Raw genomic sequence first — 20,744 nt, forward strand, 5'->3', positions numbered from 1 at the left:
CCTACCAAAACGATAATTTACTCCCAGTGAGGTTTAATAGCACTAGTTCAGTAGGTGTTGTGAATTCTCCATTAAAACTAGTTGTAATCTCACTGAACGTTTCCCTTTGTGTCTCACAACTCAAGTGAGGAGTCACAGCGTGCCCTCTAAAGACAACTCTCCTACTTCTCATAAAGCTACATGCACTTATCACACACACCCTTCACTGAAAATTAAAAATTAAAAAAAAAAAAATGGCAACTTCAAATCCAGCCTCAGAGTCCCCTCCTGGGGAGAGGATCAGAAATGTCCCCATGTCGGATTGCTCTCTTGTTGGCGTCACAAAATGTCTTGATACCTCCTTTAACTTATTCTTCATTAATTTCTGCAACATCTGCAGTCTTAGATCTAATTTTCAATCTGTAGAACACCACCTCTCCTCTACTAAACATCTTCTTTTTCTTCCCAAAACATAGCTGTCTGAGGCAACTAACAGTAACCCCTTCTCTGTTCCCACCTACTTTCTGTATTCTCATTTTCATTCCAATGCTGGATGTTGCATCAATGTGTGCAACAACTTAATTTGTCCTTGTGCCCACGCTATTGAATCTTCCTGAGGTTTCCACCATCTGCCTTCAACTCAATAGTCACTCTGTAACTAAATTCATCTGTGCTATCTATCTATCTCCTAACTCCTCTGACTATAGTAAATTCTTTGACAATTCAACTTCCAAAGTGGAGCACATTCTATCTCTTTAACCTTTCCTGGAGATCTCCATCTTTGGAGAATTCAATGTTCACCTCCAGCTTTGGCTTTCCTCTCCCTTCAGTGACCATCCTGGTGAACTAGCCTTCAACCTTACTATCCTCCATGACCTAAAGCAACTGGTGCAACACCCTACTTATATTCCTGACCGTCTTGGAGATACGCCAAACATTCTTGATCTTTTCCCCACCTCTAATCCTTCTGCTTATGCTGTTACCCTATCTTCTCCATTTGGTTCATCCGATCACAATCTCATTTCTGTACCTTGTCCTATTTCTCCAATCCCTCCTCAGGATCCCCCAAAAGTGGAGATGCCTCAGGCATTTTACCTCTGCCAGATTGGGGGACCTGAGGAGGTATTATGCTGATTTTCCCAGGAATGATTACTGTTTCCGTGTCAGTGACCCATCTCCGTGTGCTGAATGCATAACAGAGGTGTTAGTGTCTGGCATGGAGGCGTACATTCCTCATTCTTTATCTCAACATAAACATTCTAAACCTTAGTTTAACTCAGCCTGTTCTCGTGCTATACATGATATATAGAGAGGTTGCCCACAAAAGGTTCTTGAGCCTTCCATCTCCTGAATCTCATGCACTTTATATTTCTGTCCACAATCATGCCAAGTCTGTTCTTCAATTTGCCAAACACTCTTTCATAAATAGAAAATGTCAAAATCTTTCAAACTCTAACTCTCCTCATGACTTCTGGCATCTAGCCAAAAAAATCTCCAATAACTTTACTTCATCTTTCCCTCCTTTATTTCATTCTGATGGCACCACTACTATCTCATCGGTTCCTAAAGCTGAACTCTTCTTGCTAAAACCCCCACCTTGGATGATTCTGGGCTTGTTCCTCCCACTCCTCCTCTATCTGACTATTTCATGTCTTTAATCAAAATTCTTCGTAATGATGTTTTCCATGCCCTCTCTGGCTTAAACCCTCGGAAGGCTTATGGACCTGATGGGGTCCTCCCTACTGTTCTCAAAAACTGTGCTTCTGTGCTTGCACCTTGCCTGGCCAAACTCTTTCAACTATGCCTATTGACTTCTACCTTTCCTTCTTGCTGGAAGTTTCCCTATATTCAGCCTGTTCCTAAAAAGTGACAGTTCTAATCCCTCAAAACACCGTCCAATAACTTTAATCTCTTGCTTGTCTAAAGTTTTTGAGTCTATCCTCAATAGAAAGATTCTTAAACATCTGTCACTTCACAATCTTCTATCTGACAGCTAGTATGGCTTCCGTCAAGGTCACTCTACTGGTGATCTTCTGGCATTCCTTACTGAGTCTTGGTCATCCTCTTTTAGAGATTTCGGTGAAAATTTTGCTGTTGCTATAGAAATATCAAGAGCTTTTGATAGAGTCTGGCACAAAGCTTTGATTTCAAAACTGCCCTGCATTTTCTATCCTCTCTGCAACTTTATCTAAAGTTTCCTTTCTGACCGTTCTATTGCTGCTGTGGTAGACGGCCACAGTTCTTCTCCTAAATCTAGTAACAGTGATATTCCTCATGGTTCTGTCCTATCACCCACTATCTTTCTAATATTCGTTAATGACCTTAACCAAACTTCTTGCACTATCCACTCATACGCTAATGATACCACCATACATCTTTCTACATCCTTTCAGAGACGACCAGTCCTTTAGAAGTCAACAGATCACACAGGAACACCACAGAACACCTGACTTCTGATTTTTATTAGACTTCTGATTGGGGTAGGGAAAGCTTGCTAGTTTTTAATGCTTCAAAAAACTCAATTTCTCCATCTATCAATTTGACACAACCTTCCAGACAACAATCCCCTCTTCTTCAATGATACTCAACTGTTTCCCTCTTCCACACTAAATATCCTCAGTCCGTCCTCTACTCATAATCTTAACTTGAAACTTCACATCTTATCTCTCACTAAAACAGCTTCTACAAAGTTAGGCATTCTGCAGCATCTCTGCCATTTTTTCTCACCCCTCCAACTGCTAACTCTGTAGAAGGGCCTTATCCGTCCTTGTATGGAGTACTCTTCTCATGTTTGGGGGAGTGGGGGGTACCACTCATAAAGCTTTATTATTTAGGGTGGAATCAAAAACTTTTTGTCTCATCAACTCCCCTCCTCTGACTGACTGCCTTCAGCGTCTTTCTCAACGCCGAAATTTTGCATCTCTTTCTATCTTTTATCACTATTTTCATGCTAACTGCTCTACTGATCTGGCTAACTGCATGCCCCCCCTCCTACTGTGGCTGCTCTGCACAAGGCTTTCTTCTTCCTCTCATCCCTATTCTGTCCAACCCTCTAAAACAAAAGTTAACCAGTATTCTCAATCATTCATACCTTTCACTGGTAAACTCTGGAACTCCTTACATGGTTCTATATTTCCATCTTCCTACAACTTAACTTCTTTTAAAAGAGAGGTGTCAAGACATTTGTCCCAAGCTTTTGATTAATTCTTTCGTATCTTTTATGGCCTTTTTTTTCTTATATATACATTTTTTTTACCCTTGGCAGTTCTCCCTCTTACATAATATATATATTATATATATATATATATATATATATATATATATATATATATATATATATATATATATATATATATACAGTGGTACTTCGACATACGATTTTGATTCGTTCCGTGACGATCGTCATGTATCAAAAAATCATATATCAAATCAATTTTTCTCATCAAAATTAATGGAAATACAATTAGATCGTTCTTGTGATATGAATTTACACCCCACTCCCCAAAAAAAAGAACAAAAGAAAAAAAAAATAACATGTTTTAAATACCAACCAAATATAGATTTAATATAAGAAAAATACAATGTTTATTGTATGCATGATATAAATTAACTATATTGCTTAAAATAACAACTTAACCAGCAAAACTCGGGACACATCGATAGACGTTCATCACACAAGGTCGATAGACGTTTAGGCTTTTTTACGGCTATATTTAGGTTATTTTCTTCCTGTTTTCTTTGCTTGTGAGCTGGCAACACTCATCAGGAGTAAACATATGCTTACGTCACTGTGTCACCAACGATAAATGGTAGGAGCGATCGACAGTGATTTCATTGTGTCTAATTCTGACACTTCTCCCACGCGCCTTACTTCTATACCTTGGGTCTCTCGCCATGTTACTTTTGAATGAGAGCGGTATCAGAACAGGCGAGAGAGAGAGAGAGAGAGAGAGAGAGAGAGAGAGAGAGAGAGAGAGAGAGAGAGAGAGAGGATACAAGAGGCCCGTTTTCTCTCGCTCTCGCCAAGGCCGCTGAACCTGATCGGACGCAAGGCCACATAAACCGATGATACTACCTCATTCAACCTGTGATATTTTGGTAACCATGACATCTAGAGACTACTGGTTTTTTGCATTGCAAAGAGGATGAGTTGCTTGTGGGCAGAAAACCATTTGTACTCACTCATTTATTCAATTTCTAAGTGTAATCAATATGTGAATACAGGCTATTTTGTGTGTTTCTCGCCAAACTTTTACTTTTGGAACCCATGATCACGGGATCTTGAGTTCACAAAATCTAATAAAAACTACACACTGCCAAGGAGCACAGACACACAGGGCCGTTTCTAGCTTTGTAGGGGCCCTAGGCAAGATGCTGTTTTGGGGGGGCCCTAGATTTCAATTTTTCGTCAGAGCCCGTGGGTGACTTAGGAAATTAGAATTTTTCAAGCTACCCAAGGGAGCCCCTAGTGGCTTGGGGGCCCTAGGCAATGGCCTTGTCCGCCTATAGCTAGAAACGGTCCTGCAGACACATACATGCACAAAGGATGAACAACGATACACAATGCGGGCTGAATGTTCGGATTAGCCGGATAGCCGAGCGATCGCTGCGTCACCTACCGATGGCTAATCGTATCTCAAAAATATCGTCGTATTTTAAGGCGTAAATTATATGAAATCTTTCTTCGTATATAAACAAAAAAAATTGTATGTTAGGGCGATTGTATGTCGAAGTACCACTGTATATATATATATATATATATATATATATATATATATATATATATATATATATATATATATATATATATATATATATATATATATATATATATATATATATATATATATATATATATATATATATATATATATATATATATATATATATATATATATATATATATATATATATATATATATATATATATATATATATATATATATATATATATATATATATATATATATATATATATATATATATATATATATATATATATATATATATATATATATATATATATATATATATATATATATATATATATATATATATATATATATATATATATATATATATATATATATATATATATATATATATATATATATATATATATATATATATATATATATATATATATATATATATATATATATATATATATATATATATATATATATATATATATATATATATATATATATATATATATATATATATATATATATATATATATATATATATATATATATATATATATATATATATATATATATATATATATATATATATATATATATATATATATATATATATATATATATATATATATATATATATATATATATATATATATATATATATATATATATATATATATATATATATATATATATATATATATATATATATATATATATATATATATATATATATATATATATATATATATATATATATATATATATATATATATATATATATATATATATATATACACACACACACACACACGCACACTTGTAGAAATTTCTGAGCTTATTCCCTTACAGCACAATGATGAAACTACTGAATGTTGTTTCCTTGCAACTACACAGTGATAGATAGTAGATCTTATGCATGTCTGGTAAATGCATACAATACATAAAGGGTGGACACCATTACTCTAGAATGTAAATGAGTTATCCATAATTCCAGGGTTAATATATAAAAATGTTATTTGTTACTGCACTTACTTAGTTACTTCATTACTAAAATACATGTGTAATTTGACTCATAAATGCAAAGCTGAATAATGTACATATCAGAATAGGAACCAATTTTATCAACAATAAAAAATCTTAATTGTTTAAGAGTGTAAGCATTACTAAATACTATGCTTAATGAATTCACTTCAGATGCTCATACACTCATATTCAGATTCACATACACTCGTCTTTTATTAACATTCACACCTCACTTACTGGATATATATTGCCACGCACTAGATGAGTCATATCTTCCTTCAGGAGTAGGTATTCTCCCCGAAATGGTACAATTCTGGGATCTTCATTACATCCAGATAATTTGGCCAGCTTGTCAGACTGAAGACCTCCACATGTCAGCACATACTTGCATCTGACAGACTAGTACACAAATCTATGAAAGACTTATATCACAGCCAACAAATTTAATTATCATGCATTCTAAAAAATGATTGATGACTTAACATGAGATTTGTCTGCATTAAAAGACCCAAATAAAAAAGAGAAAGAGGAATAAGAAATCATCAAAAAGATATTATGATTTGCAAATATATACTAACCTTTCCATCACTGACGACTCGAACTGGGTATTTTGTGTCAAAGTTTTCATCTCCACCTTCCTTTACTAAATTAAAATCTTTAACTTCAAAGTCAAGATAGATGCTGCCACCTAGATCACGAAAATTTTTTCCATAATGTTCTGTTACTAAACCCCAGTCAACAATGCCAGTATGTGGAGACCAGATAGCTTTCACACCCTGAAAATAGAATATTACCAAGATATTACCTCCAGACTTTATAGAAATAGATTAACAAAACTACACGCAGCATTCATCCTGACACTGATGTACTTTTCAATAATTTATATGCTGAACATATTCAGCAATATACAATAGAGACTAAATACTTAAACGTCTAAATACTCGAACACAAAAGTTTAATGTAATACTCGAAAAAACATCTGATAGTCGAACACGTGGTTGTAAACAAAAGGCTCCCTTGCATCCCCCTTCCCCTCCGCCAGTTGTGACTTGTGCTGCTGCGGTCATCAGAATAACATTTTCCAGCATTCTATCTGTAGTCTTTCATTATAAACGCCAAACGCTTATTAGTGGTGAAAATATCTGATAATCAAACAGCCACACATTTGGTCGTATACAAAGCTCAGTCCTCTCTCTTCTCACAGCCGCCACTGTACTGTTCTGATACCATATTACTGGTAATACCGGTATACCGGATGCCGGTGCGCATCCCTAGGCTTGCCATGTCTTTGGAAAAACAACTTTCTTCTGCATTCTGTCGGTAGTTTTTCTTTTAGAAAATTAGAAATTTAGACACCAAAGGAGCTTATTAATGATGAAAATAAGGAATTTAGTGAGAGTGCAAGTGTTGGTGAGCCACAGCCCTCCACTAGTGGATTCACAGGAATAACACCAGGAGAAAAGTTACAAAGACGTTTTCATAGATGGTGACTCACCCTCCGGCAACCTCCTTCCTCCTCCCCACCCTTCTCCCCTCTTCTAAGTTATCCATCACCAGCCTTCACTTATGATATATACAAATCAATATCGTAAAAAACAGAGAAATTTTTACAAACTTGAAGGTTTGCTAAGATTAGAATGAATTATCTGATTTATAGGTATCAATAGTCGAACTTTTTAATACTCAAACAGCCATTTGGAACGAATTAAGTTAAAGTATTGAGTCTCCACTGTATAACCACTCAAAAGAATATTTCACATATGTACAAAGTTTCTCCTCTAAGGAATACATCCCTATATTATAAATAGATGAAAATTTAGATTAAATTTTTTTCAATTTCAATAAGATGTGGATGAGAAACTTACATGACAGTAAGGTTCATATTTCTTTATGTCATGTCCTTCAATGAGTTCTACATCTGGAACACCATTTTGTTTTGCTCGCTCAAATAAGTCATGCAACCTTCCAATTTCTTTGTCATCAACAGCTACAATGAGTTTTCCACACTTTTTATAAGGAATTCCTGTAAAAGAAAGAAAAGTGTCACAAATTATGCTTTAAAGAAAGAATTTTTAGTCCATAAGGAAATTCTCTATTGAATTGTTGGCATATTCATTTGAAATACACTAACACAAACAAGGATATGGATACCTGCTATGATCAAGACTTAACTCATCTACCACACTGTTCCACACTTCAAGGATGACAAACAAAATGTCATCAAAACATAATCTTCATAAAAATAAAGGTTATTTTCAATTTAAAATAGTAAATGTTAAAAGAAAAAGAACAGTACATGTAAAAACTATTGGATAAGTGCATGGAAAATCATAAGAATAGTGAAAAGGAAAAAAGAATGTTACATAAACATACCTTCTTCTTCAAAATACTTATAAGAGAGGTGCAGGCCTTCAACACAGAGCTTGGCCTTTAGGGATCCTGGCTTATAGTAAATTCCAGCATGAATCACTCCACTATTGTGGCCACTTTGATGAAATGCTGAAAATGGACCATAATGAATATATGATGGATATTCTTTAAGCAACTGGAATATTAATTGTATCAGTATTCTTGTTACTTATGATTATGGTTCATACATTAGGTAAGTGAAGCTTCTTAACATAATAACGGTGGGGGCAATTTCAATATTGTAACAATCAACGAAAGTGTTGTAAATGCTTGAAGAATACAGCTCAGTGAAACACAGGGGCAGCCAGTGGTGCAGTGAAAAGAACTTCCAGCTTACAACAATGATTTAAACTATCACTGCATAAATAATTTATGCTAGAGAGAACATTCATAAAACTAACAAAGGTATACATAGGTAACATAGTCTATAACTTGAAATTAATATCAAATAAGTATAAAGTCTTTGGGCTATGGTGCAAAAATAAAGTTCAATCTAGTATAAAAGTCACCCATGACAAATTTATTACCCAACTGGTTTTCCTTTTCCACAACACTGAGTTTCAAGTGCGGATGTTGCAGGGCCAACTCTCGAGCTGCTGCCATTCCCACGATGCCACCACCTACAACCACCATGTCATACTTTGGTTCATGTCTAAAATGGAAATGCAAATATAATGAATAAATTCCTGCAATATCAACACACAATGGGCAATTGACTTTGATATCTCTTCTAAACTTATAATTTTTATGTAGCTGTGTGATATCTTAAAGAAAATGCAGTAACCAATTTGTCATAGTGTAATTTGGCTATATAGTTGTAAAAAGGGATAAATTTATGAATATTATAATACCAGTCATTACTTTCTATCTCAGTCCGTTGAAGAGAAGTCACATCTTAAAATACACAACTTTTTTTTTTCCAAATTTTCACTTTTCAGTGCTTATGTCACTCTGCCTATAAGCACCTCAAATGAACACTGCTTCCTATCATAATCATAGTTGTAATAACTACTACTAGTGATTTGAATCTGCAAAGCAACTACGAACTCCTGCAAGCCATGAGGATTTGAACACAAAAACTTGCCACACATCAAGAAATTGTGTGGTATATTGTGGATGATGCATACAAGAGCATCCACAAGCCTCTTGACATTAAACTTAACCATTTAAAAAACAGCCTTAAGATAAAAAATCCTAGAAAATCATGTCGTGATTATTATGAAATTTAACATTTTCAAAAGTCTATGGAGACAAAATGCTATGTTTAGTAGAATAAATTTTTTTTACCTAACAATAACAATGAAGAAGTAAAAGATAGGTAAATATCAAAAGTTGCGTAGGCCTGCTGTTCTTGTGATGAGCTTTATAGCCTTCATCCTGATAATGCCACTGGTATTCTTACCTAACCATATCTTATCTATGCGACACTTCTTTGGTTAGGTTAATTGCATACTAGCGGCAAGATCCAGCAGGGATGACCGATATCATAAAGGAAAACAAATGGCGTTTTTTTTTTTTTTTTTTTTTTAATAGCCTTAAACCTTGTTTCGTTTTGCTTCAACAAATTTCCGGAGGCTGATGTATATAGAATGGTAATCTACAATCTTAATTTTATTTGACATGTAAATATTAACATTGGGAGAAGTGGCTAAGCTTATCTCCATATTCCCCGTGACAAAGAAAGTAAGAAAGAAATAGAAAAAAAAACTTTCACTCAAGCCTTAAGATCACACACCAGTAACCTTGTCTGTCATGTATACTATGTATGCACTAATGGTACAAACTAGAATGGTACTAATACTAAAACATAACAGGAAGACTGAAGACTGTCACGAAGTGGGTCACTTGATAAGTGATACCAGGCGGTCAAGGTCGAGACATGCTGATGACAATCACAGCCGTCTGCCAATTGGCAAGTTACTGTGACCTTCACGTTTCGGAACATTACTATTATATGAAGCTCATGATAATACTACGTAGGTAGAGAAGCAGAAGACGTACCTGTCTTCTGTCGAAATTCTTCGACATGATGTAACGGAGGACACTTTATGTAACCGAGAGACATGCCCACCACCACCACCGAAAATGCCCACCACCACCACCACCGGACATGCCCACCACCACCACCAAAAATGCCCACCACCACCACCTAAAATGCCCACCACCACCACCGAAAACGCCCACCACCACCACCTAAAATGCCCACCACCACCAAAAATGCCCACCACCACCACCTAAAATGCCCACCACCACCACCGAAAATGCCCACCACCACCACCTAAAATGCCCACCACCACCACCGAAAATGCCCACCACCACCACCTAAAATGCCCACCACCACCACCAAAATGCCCACCACCACCACCTAAAATGCCCACCACCACCACCTAAAATGCCCACCACCACCACCTAAAATGCCCACCACCACCACCAAAAATGCCCACCACCACCACCTAAAATGCCCACCACCACCACCGAAAATGCCCACCACCACCACCACCACCACCGAAAATGCCCACCACCACCACCTAAAATGCCCACCACCACCACCTAAAATGCCCACCACCACCACCTAAAATGCCCACCACCACCACCTAAAATGCCCACCACCACCACCTAAAATGCCCACCACCACCACCTAAAATGCCCACCACCACCACCTAAAATGCCCACCACCACCACCTAAAATGCCCACCACCACCACCTAAAATGCACCACCACCACCACCACCAAAATGCCCACCACCACCACCTAAAATGCCCACCACCACCACCTAAAATGCCCACCACCACCACCTAAAATGCCCACCACCACCACCAAAATGCCCACCACCACCACCTAAAATGCCCACCACCACCACCAAAATGCCCACCACCACCACCAAAAATGCCCACCACCACCACCAAAAATGCCCACCACCACCACCGAAAATGCCCACCACCACCACCAACCACCACCACCAAAATGCCCACCACCACCACCAAAACCACCAAAATGCCCACCACCACCACCAAAATGCCCACCACCACCACCAAAAATGCCCCACCACCACCACCGAACATGCCCACCACCACAGAAAACCCACCACCACCACCACCAAAAACAGACCCACCACCACCAAACAACAGACCAACATCCACCACCAAAGAACAGACCCATCCACCAACAGACAACAGACCCATCCACCAACAGACAACAGACCCATCCACCAACAGACAACAGACCCATCCACCAACAGACAACAGACCCATCCACCAACAGACAACAGACCCATCCACCAACAGACAACAGACCCATCCACCAACAGACAACAGACCCATCCACCACCAAAGACCAGACCCATCCACCAACAGACAACAGACCCATCCACCAACAGACAACAGACCCATCCACCAACAGACAACAGACCCATCCACCACCAAAGAACAGACCCATCCACCAACAGACAACAGACCCATCAACCAACAGACAACAAACCCATCCACCAACAGACAACAGACCCATCCACCAACAGACAACAGACCCATCCACCAACAGACAACAGACCCATCCACCAACAGACAACAGACCCATCCACCAACAGACAACAGACCCATCCACCAAAAGACCAGACCCATCCACCAACAGACAACAGACCCATCCACCAACAGACAACAGACCCATCCACCAACAGACAACAGACCCATCCACCAACAGACAACAGACCCATCCACCAACAGACAACAGACCCATCCACCAACAGACAACAGACCCATCCACCAACAGACAACAGACCCATCCACCAACAGACAACAGACCCATCCACCAACAGACAACAGACCCATCCACCAACAGACAACAGACCCATCCACCAACAGACAACAGACCCATCCACCAACAGACAACAGACCCATCCACCAACAGACAACAGACCCATCCACCAACAGACAACAGACCCATCCACCAACAGACAACAGACCCATCCACCAACAGACAACAGACCCATCCACCAACAGACAACAGACCCATCCACCAACAGACAACAGACCCATCCACCAACAGACAACAGACCCATCCACCAACAGACAACAGACCCATCCACCAACAGACAACAGACCCATCCACCAACAGACAACAGACCCATCCACCAACAGACAACAGACCCATCCACCAACAGACAACAGACCCATCCACCAACAGACAGACAGACCCATCCACCAACAGACAACAGACCCATCCACCAACAGACAACAGACCCATCCACCAACAGACAACAGACCCATCCACCAACAGACAACAGACCCATCCACCACCAGAGAACAAACCCATCCACCAACAGACAACAGACTCATCCACCAACAGAGAACAGACCCATCCACCAACAGACAACAGACCCATCCACCAACAGACAACAGACCCATCCACCAACAGACAACAGACCCATCCACCAACAGACAACAGACCCATCCACCACCAGAGAACAAACCCATCCACCAACAGACAAAAGACCCATCCACCACCAGAGAACAGACTCATCCACCAACAGACAACAGACCCATCCACCAACAGACAACAGACCCATCCACCAACAGACAACAGACCCATCCACCAACAGACAACAGACCCATCCACCAACAGACAACAGACCCATCCACCAACAGACAACAGACCCATCCACCAACAGACAACAGACCCATCCACCAACAGACAACAGACCCATCCACCAACAGACAACATCCACCAACAGACAACAGACCCATCCACCAACAGACAACAGACCCATCCACCACCAAAGAACAGACCCATCCACCAACAGACAACAGACCCATCCACCAACAGACAACAGACCCATCCACCAACAGACAACAGACCCATCCACCAACAGACAACAGACCCATCCACCAACAGAGAACAGACCCATCCACCACCAAAGAACAGACCCATCCACCAACAGACAACAGACCCATCCACCAACAGACAACAGACCCATCCACCAACAGACAACAGACCCATCCACCAACAGACAACAGACCCATCCACCAACAGACAACAGACCCATCCACCAACAGACAACAGACCCATCCACCAACAGACAACAGACCCATCCACCAACAGACAACAGACCCATCCACCACCAAAGAACAGACCCATTCACCAACAGACAACAGACCCATCCACCACCACCAAACAGACCCATCCACCACCAAAGAACAGACCCATCCACCAACAGACAACAGACCCATCCACCATCACCAAAAAGACCCATCCACCACCACCGAACAGACCCATCCGTCACCAGAGAACATAGCCCATCCACCACCACCGGCTATCCATCATCCACCAGCCTCCATCCGCCACCACCGGACCTTCTCTTCATCCATCTCTCATCTTTTCTTCTTTTTTTTCTGTTTTCTCTTTTTTTTCCTGCATTCATCCATTGTAGAGTCGTATATCATGGATTCACTTTGTTTCTTTTTTTTTATGTATTTTTTTCTATAATTGGTAATATTACAGGATGCATTTCTACTCTGTGTGAAGGTAGGTGACTTAAGAGTTGTCTCTGATAAGGATTAACAAATTCTCACAGGCTACTCCAGGCATAATTCTCCTTCTAAGCTACAGTATTGATTTGATTACTCAAGACCATGATTTATTTTCCTTTTAATTCATTTTGACGGATGGCCAAAGATAAGCTAATTCGATAAGCCTCTACATTAACACTTCATCTAGCTTCTAGAGGGTGGCCATATGGAGCTGTGGATCAATGTTCTTTGAGTGTAATGAATTATAGAGTTTGTAATTGGGCTGTGGTCGCTAGTTGAGAGAGATGTTTGAACAGTAATAATGGGCGAAATGGCTCAATGTTGCGGGTGAATTGGCTCTGTGCTATACTCGTCACAGTGAGAAATGGCTGGTAGGGTATGGAAACCATGAGCATTCCCCAGTGTTGTCTTTTCTTCCAAGAGGTACCTATTGATGTTGTAAATAACTGCCTTAGCTTGGCTATGAAGATGGCCATATGGCTAGCTTGAAGCAGAGGAATGACCCATAGTGAGAGCATGTGTCTGCTACATAAAGAATTCCTCCACTGACGGAGGAAGCGACATGTAGCCCTCCCAGTCCCCACTCATATGCCATGTTTATGATTGGGAGAAACAAAATCTTTATACAGAAAACACCCTTTGATTTAGGGAGGAGGTAGAAGACACCTACTGAAACCACCTATGAGGGTTGGAGACTGGAGAGTGAGAAGGAGACCATGACCAGGCAGTGGTAGGGACTTCTGGTCTCCTTTCTAAGTCTTGGAAGAGTCCATTAGTGAGGAAGTGGTCCCACCAAATTCCCAGCAGCAATTACCGGGCCAAGGGCAGAGACATCTCCTTCCTGCCGTTGGATGTCACGGAGATAGTAGTCCACAAAGACTGAGTGGGTTTTCCAACAGGCTGCTTCTAAGATAGATGCCACAGAACTGTTCTTCCAGAGAAGCATGGAAGTGGCAATTCCTCTTATATCGTGTGCCCGTACCTTGAACAAGGGGCCGAGTTCCTCGGGAAAAGACTCATGAGCCGTCTTGATTGTATCCCGTAGGAAGAAAGAAATAGCAGCCTTAGACATTCGCCTTGCAGGGTCTCTCAAAGACACAAAGAGACTTCGAGGCCGAGAAGCGGAAGCTGTTGCAGCAAGGTAACGTCGTACAGCTCGCACTGGACATAGGAGACGTTCCTCATCCTCTCTTCCCACCACTGAAGAGAGACTTCGAAGAGGGAACTCTCTAGGAACGGGATTAAGAGGGGTTTCTGTCTTAGCTATGAATTCAGGAAGATATGACAGGATAAGATCCTCTCCTCTTGAGGCTATGACCTGAGAAAGGGCATGAAGCTCTCCAACCCTCTTAGCCGTAGCCAGGGCCACCAAAAAGAGGGTCTTCTTAGTCAGATCCCGTAATGAGGCTTGGTGAAGTGGCTCAAATGGAGGACATGTCAGAGCCTTAAGGACCACGTCTACATTCCATGAAGGAGCCCTACAAGGTGGGCGTTGGACTTGCCTTGAACAAGTCTTTATGACCTCGCGGAGAACTGGGTCGGTAGAAAGATCAAAGCCTTTAAGGGCAAATACTCCATTGAGCATGGCCTTGTAGCCTTTAATGGCAGTGACTGACATTCTGCAATCCTGTCTAAGAAAGACCAAAAAATCTGCAATCTTCTGGCTGGTGGGATTAGAGACTGTGTGACCTTCTCTCTTGCACCACTCTCGAAACCTTTTCCACTTGTATTGGTAATTCATAATAGTGGAAGGTCTTTTAGATTTTGCCAGGAATTCCGTAACTCGGGAGGAATAGCCTCTGTGACGAAGGATTCGCTTGACAGTTTCCACGCGGTTAGCTGTAGCATGGGGAGAGCTTGATGGAATTTGCGAACATGAGGCTGACGAAGTAGATCTCTGCGCTGCGGTAGGCACCTGGGAGTGTCTACTGAGGCCTGTATGAGGTCTGGGAACCATTCCCTCTGTGGCCAAAACGGAGCAATCAGAATAACGTTTGTTTGACGTGCCATTCTCAGCTTGTTGAGCACCTTCCTGATCAACGGGAAAGGTGGGAAGGCATAAAGATTTTGATGATCCCAATTGTACAGAAAGGCGTCTGTGGCTACTGCCATTGGATCCCGAAACGGGGGATATGAAGTTTGGTAGCCTGAAGTTGAGCCTTGTTGCAAACAGGTCCACCGTGGGATAATTCCAAAACCTCCATAGGAGATTGCAAACCTCCTGGTGGAGAGTCCACTCTGTAGAGATGATCTGATCCTGTCTGCTGAGGCAATCCGCTAAGACGTTTGCCGAGCCCTTCACGAATTGGGTGAGGATCTGGATGGCATGATCCTCCGCCCACTGTAGGATGGCTTGAGCTTCGGCATTGAGGCTTCCTGAACGAGTCCCGCCTTCTTTTGCCAGATACGACAGGGCCGTAGCATTGTCAGAGAACACTGCCACCGTCTGTCCTCGGACATGATCCTTGAAGTGCAGAAGGCCGAGACGTATAGCTTTGAGTTCTAGAAGGTTGATGTGTAAAGAGAGCTCGTGAGTGGCCCACACACCGCTCACTGAATCGTGTAGAATCGACGCTCCCCAGCCGACGGTGGAAGCATCTGTGTACAGACAAACATCCGGGGAAGCTAACTGAAGGGACTGTCCCAACCAAAGATTGTGGTCCAGTGTCCACCACTGAAGATCGTCCAGGATTTCGAAATCCCAAGGAACTGGAAGGTTGTCTCCGTCGGACTGGCGATCCCAGAATTGGGAAAGGCGAAATTGAAGGCTGCGCATCCTCCGTCTTGCCCCAGGAATTAGATGCAGCAGAGAGGACATGTGGCCTAGGAGGGCTAACCAAGCCTTTGCTGGAGGGACTGAACACTTAGAAAAGTCTTGATTTGAAGTTGTAGATTCTCTAGGCGTTTCTGTGTCGGAAAACCTTCAAAAGAGGAGAGCGAATCTCCATCCCCAAATAAATCCTTGTCTGGGAGGGTGAAAGCGATGACTTTTCCCAGTTTACCTGGATTCCCAGTGATGCACACAGACGGAGGAGGTAACTGGTTGCCTCGAGTGCCGTCTGTTTCGAGTGAGCTAACAGCAGCCAGTCGTCTAAGTAACGGAGGAGGCGAACTCCTTGTTGATGTGAAGCCGCTGAAACTGGACCCATCATCCTGGTAAAAACTTGAGGGGCCGTGGAGAGGCCAAAGCAAAGAACCCTGAACTGGAAGTGACGCCCTCTCCATATAAAGCGGAGAAACTTTCGGCTGTCTGGATGGACTGGGATCTGAAAATAAGCATCCCGGAGATCGATGGCAGTCATCCAGTCGTGTCTGTGGATGGCGGACATAACCGTCCTCACTGTTTCCATCCTGAAGGGAGTGGTAGTCACATAACGATTCAATGTGGATAAATCGAGGATTGGCCGAAAGCCTCCTGTATTCTTGGGCACCACAAAGGAATGACTGTAAAAACCTGGATTTGTAGACGTCTCCTCTATTGCTCCCTTTGTCAAGAGACGTTGGACCTCAGATTCTAGTACCTTGCCCTTCTCGGAACCTGGAGTGTAAGAACGAAACTCCAAAGGTGCCGAGGTGACAGGGGGAAGAGATGTGAAGGGGATCTTGTAACCTTCGCAAAGGATGGAGAGAACCCATGCCTTTGCACCAATTGCCATCCAACTGTCTAGATTCTTGGTCAGACAACCTCCTACTGGAACTTGGGAAGGCGGCCAATCTACTTCCGAAAAAACTTCCCCATCTTAGGGTGAGAAGTAGAAGGAAGAATGGAGGAAGACCTCTAATGCGGCGCTCTTGAACGAGAGACCGGTTCTATGAGCCGTGTGGAAAGCGAAGTCCGATGAGAAGATTCACCAGTGGGCGCCGCGGGACCACGATCCACCAGGGGTGTGCCAGTAGCTGGCTTTGGCTTAACCAGTGCCCGAGCTGCTGCTTGCTGGAAAGAAATGGAAGCAGCCTTATCTGCCACCCGAAGAGCTTCCTTAACCTTATCCTCATCGAAGAGGAAGGCTGAGCCAATAGCTGACTTCCTGAGATCAACCTTGGTAGCAGTCTTAAAAACAGGGGGAAGATGAGAGAGAATCGCCTCCCTTCTCATGGCCTTGACATTAGTTAGAGCAAAAGCCGAATCTTGAGCTGTATCTACCATGGCAAACTGAATGCTGCAGAACAGTTGGTCAGCTAAGAGCTTCTCCTCCTGATCTGGTTGTAAAGAGGAAACCAGTCTGTAAAAGGCGCCAATAGCCCAAAACTGAAAATTCTGTGCCTCACGTTGGCGTGCTAAGATACCTTCCAGGCGAGACATATCTGCATGCTGTACCACCACCTGTTGGTCTTTACCCTTAGTGGTGAGGGCGAGGCTAAGTCTGTATTGAGCTTGGCTGCTTTCCCAGCAAACTCGTGTCCACTGACCCCATAGATCCTCCTGTACCGGCCGGAAGGGTAGTGAGCAAGTGATGGCTGGGAGTCTTCATAAGCACAACGAAGAGCTTTAGTGGCGGCCTGTAGAGAAAAATCCATGGCTGTGCCATAGTGAAGCGGATGTGTTTATCCTTCACCATCCTGACTTCCCCTGGGGGCCCTGGGTGATGAGACCCTTCCTCATATCCAAGAGCTTCCAGAAAACACTGGGCAATATATTCCATCATGGACTGAAAGATCGGAAGGGAAACAGGCTCTCTGTTAACCCTTGTGTCAGCTTCCTCCTCCGAAGAATCTAGGCCGCGATTTTCAAAGTATCCAGAAGAGTGGACACCTGGCAACCCTGGATCTCCTGATGGACCTCGGGTTCTAGTGTGCAGAGAAGATCCTGGATCCTGAAGGGATCCTAGAACAGATCCTGTTGCCTCAGGGTGAGGGGCAACAGGGTGAAACTGTTCATGGTGGAAAGAGGCATAGGAGGTGGCGTCTGTACCTGGCGCTCCTGTGTGCCTTGTGGACCGAGAAGGGGCGGGAAGCATGGCATGGATCACACCCTTCTCAAGCTGTGTGGGCTTGACCGAATCCTCAGTCAAAGCGCCCTGGAGTTGCACAGCAGGACCCTCACCCAGGGTCTGTGGGCAGAAGCGTTGTACTGGACACACACGCCTGTTCCTGCCCTGACCCCGTCCTGAAGGAGATCCTACATGTAGAGGATCCTAATCTCCCCTCACTTCAGGACGGGATCGCTTGATCCTCTATGGATGATCCTTAGGGGTTCTAGAGCGTTTCCCCCCCCCATGGATCCAGCGGAGGGACAGCCTGATCTAATCCTAACTCATTCCCGGGCCTCTCCTGCTCCCGGTTACCCCCCGCCGGCACGTCAGCTAGGAGTGACTTCACACTCTGCCTTGCGCCGAGGCCGGGAGGGGGGTTGGTAGCGGACTGCACCCCACCTTGAACCGAGAGCGAGGGGGTAGCTGTAAGAGAGGCGGTATTAGGAGCTAACCTGCCCTCTACTTCCTTAGACACCATAGCTGAAACCATATCAGGGAAGGAAATATATTTACTGCCTTCCTGAAACCCGAGGAAAGCAGCCAACTCCTTGAAAAAACTTGACTTATCCCAAGGAGACACTTTGGATCCCAGAATCTGAGAAATCGAATCCTCAGGCCCCACTGATCCAGGTACCGAATCCCTGTCTGATCCTGAAGCCGTGGGAGACAGGACCGCGCTACGAGAATCAGAACATTTGGCAAAAGGCTCCTGAGACTGGCCTGAAGGGTTTGAGGCTTTCTTCCTAGCTTTATAGTCTCGCCTCTTCTGTAAAGTCTGTTGGTACTTACGGGAACTGAGCACCCGCCTGGGACTCCACTCAGCACACTCCCGACATCTGTTGTTTACATCACAGAAACCATCACGGCAGACAATACATACAGAGTGCGGATCGTTGTGGGCACTCCCAAGGACTCTCCTGCATCCAGACGAAGCACAGACTCTTCTGACAACATGTGAGGCCGAGAAAAAAGGTGATGAAGAGCCCAGCGGTGAGCCAGCAGCATGGCGGGTTGAATCCTGGCCGCCGCCGACACTGCAGTCACTGCCACGAACAAACTCGACGTCACCGTAAGAAGGAGAAGGCAACGACAAGCCCTCCTGATCCTCCTGATGGCCAGCCATAAAACAAACAGGTCCACGTAGAGAAAACAGCTGGGCAAAAAAAGTTCCAGAGCACTGTAACAAACACGCACTCAAGCGCATCTCAAGAAAGAATGACGTGGCTGGCTGAGGGAGATGGTGTTGCCGTAAGTTGCCAGGGGTTACCAGGGTGGAATACGACGAAAGTTTTGAATGTGGAATAGACGGATGAGTAATAGGGAGCATTGTAAATGTTAATATATAAGAAGCAGGTTATATGTGAAACAAGTTAATTTACTCCCAACCAGGTCTAACTTCAAGGGATGCTGTAAACTTTCCATTAAAGCTAGTTATGATCTCATTGAACATTTCCATTTGTGTCTCACAACTCAAGGGGGCAGTTACAGCCTGCCCTCTAAAGACAAATTTCCTTCTTCACACAAAACTACATCCACTTACCACACATACACTCCTCACTTAAAATTCAAAATTCAAAATGGCAACTCCAAATCCTGCCTTGGAGTACCCTTCTGGGGATGGGACCAGAAATGTCCCCAGGTCGGACTGCTGTCTTGATAAAGACCCTAAATGTCTTGACACCTCCCTTTACTTTATTTTTCACTAACTTCTGCAACATTTGCAGTCTTAGATCTAATTTTCAGTATCTAGAACACCACCTCTCCTCTATACTAAACCTCATCTTCTTTTACTCACCGAAACACAGCTGTCTGAGGCAACTGACAGTAGCCCCTTCTTTGTTCCCTTCTACTTTCTCTATCCTCATTTTTGTCCCAAAGCTGGATGTTGTGTCTATGTACGCAACGACTTAACTTGCTCTCGTGCTCACACTCTTGAATCTTCTGAGTTTTCCACCATCTGGCTTCAGCTCAATAGTCACTCTCTAACTAAATTTATCTGTGCTGTCTATCTCTCCCTTAATTCTCCTGACTAAAGTAAATTCTTTGACTATTTAACTTCCAAAAGTGGAGCACATTCTGTCCATCCACCCTTTCGTGGAAATCTCCATCCTTCGATATTTCAATGCTCA

At 42.6% G+C, this 20,744-nt stretch overlaps 2 protein-coding genes across 2 annotated transcripts in view; both read right to left on the reverse strand.

Annotated features, from left to right (window-relative positions):
* LOC123515988 (L-2-hydroxyglutarate dehydrogenase, mitochondrial-like) overlaps positions 1 to 10,175 on the reverse strand; it is a 37,086-nt gene extending 26,911 nt beyond the window's left edge. The window contains exons 1-6 of the mRNA XM_045274949.1: positions 10,122 to 10,175; positions 8,648 to 8,772; positions 8,085 to 8,210; positions 7,577 to 7,734; positions 6,290 to 6,487; positions 5,949 to 6,110 (exon numbers count right to left, since the gene is read on the reverse strand). Of these exons, the coding sequence (XP_045130884.1) occupies positions 5,949 to 6,110; positions 6,290 to 6,487; positions 7,577 to 7,734; positions 8,085 to 8,210; positions 8,648 to 8,753 (750 nt within the window). The 5' untranslated portion in view covers positions 8,754 to 8,772; positions 10,122 to 10,175. The remainder of the gene's footprint in view (positions 1 to 5,948; positions 6,111 to 6,289; positions 6,488 to 7,576; positions 7,735 to 8,084; positions 8,211 to 8,647; positions 8,773 to 10,121) is intronic.
* A 4,239-nt stretch (positions 10,176 to 14,414) lies between these two features.
* Positions 14,415 to 16,460, reverse strand: LOC123515846. Its single transcript, XM_045274733.1, has one exon. It carries the CDS (start codon positions 16,458 to 16,460, stop codon positions 14,415 to 14,417), a length of 2,046 nt encoding a protein of 681 aa, XP_045130668.1.
* Positions 16,461 to 20,744: the final 4,284 nt, after the last annotated feature.

The sequence above is a fragment of the Portunus trituberculatus genome, chromosome 40 (assembly GCF_017591435.1).
Source record: "Portunus trituberculatus isolate SZX2019 chromosome 40, ASM1759143v1, whole genome shotgun sequence".
In the NCBI taxonomy this organism is placed as follows: Eukaryota; Metazoa; Arthropoda; class Malacostraca; order Decapoda; family Portunidae; genus Portunus; species Portunus trituberculatus.

What these genes read in the sequence shown, in the direction of transcription:
- LOC123515846 (XM_045274733.1), bottom strand. Translation starts at nt 16,460, where the DNA reads ATGTCCTCTCTGCTGCATCTAATTCCTGGGGCAAGACGGAGGATGCGC.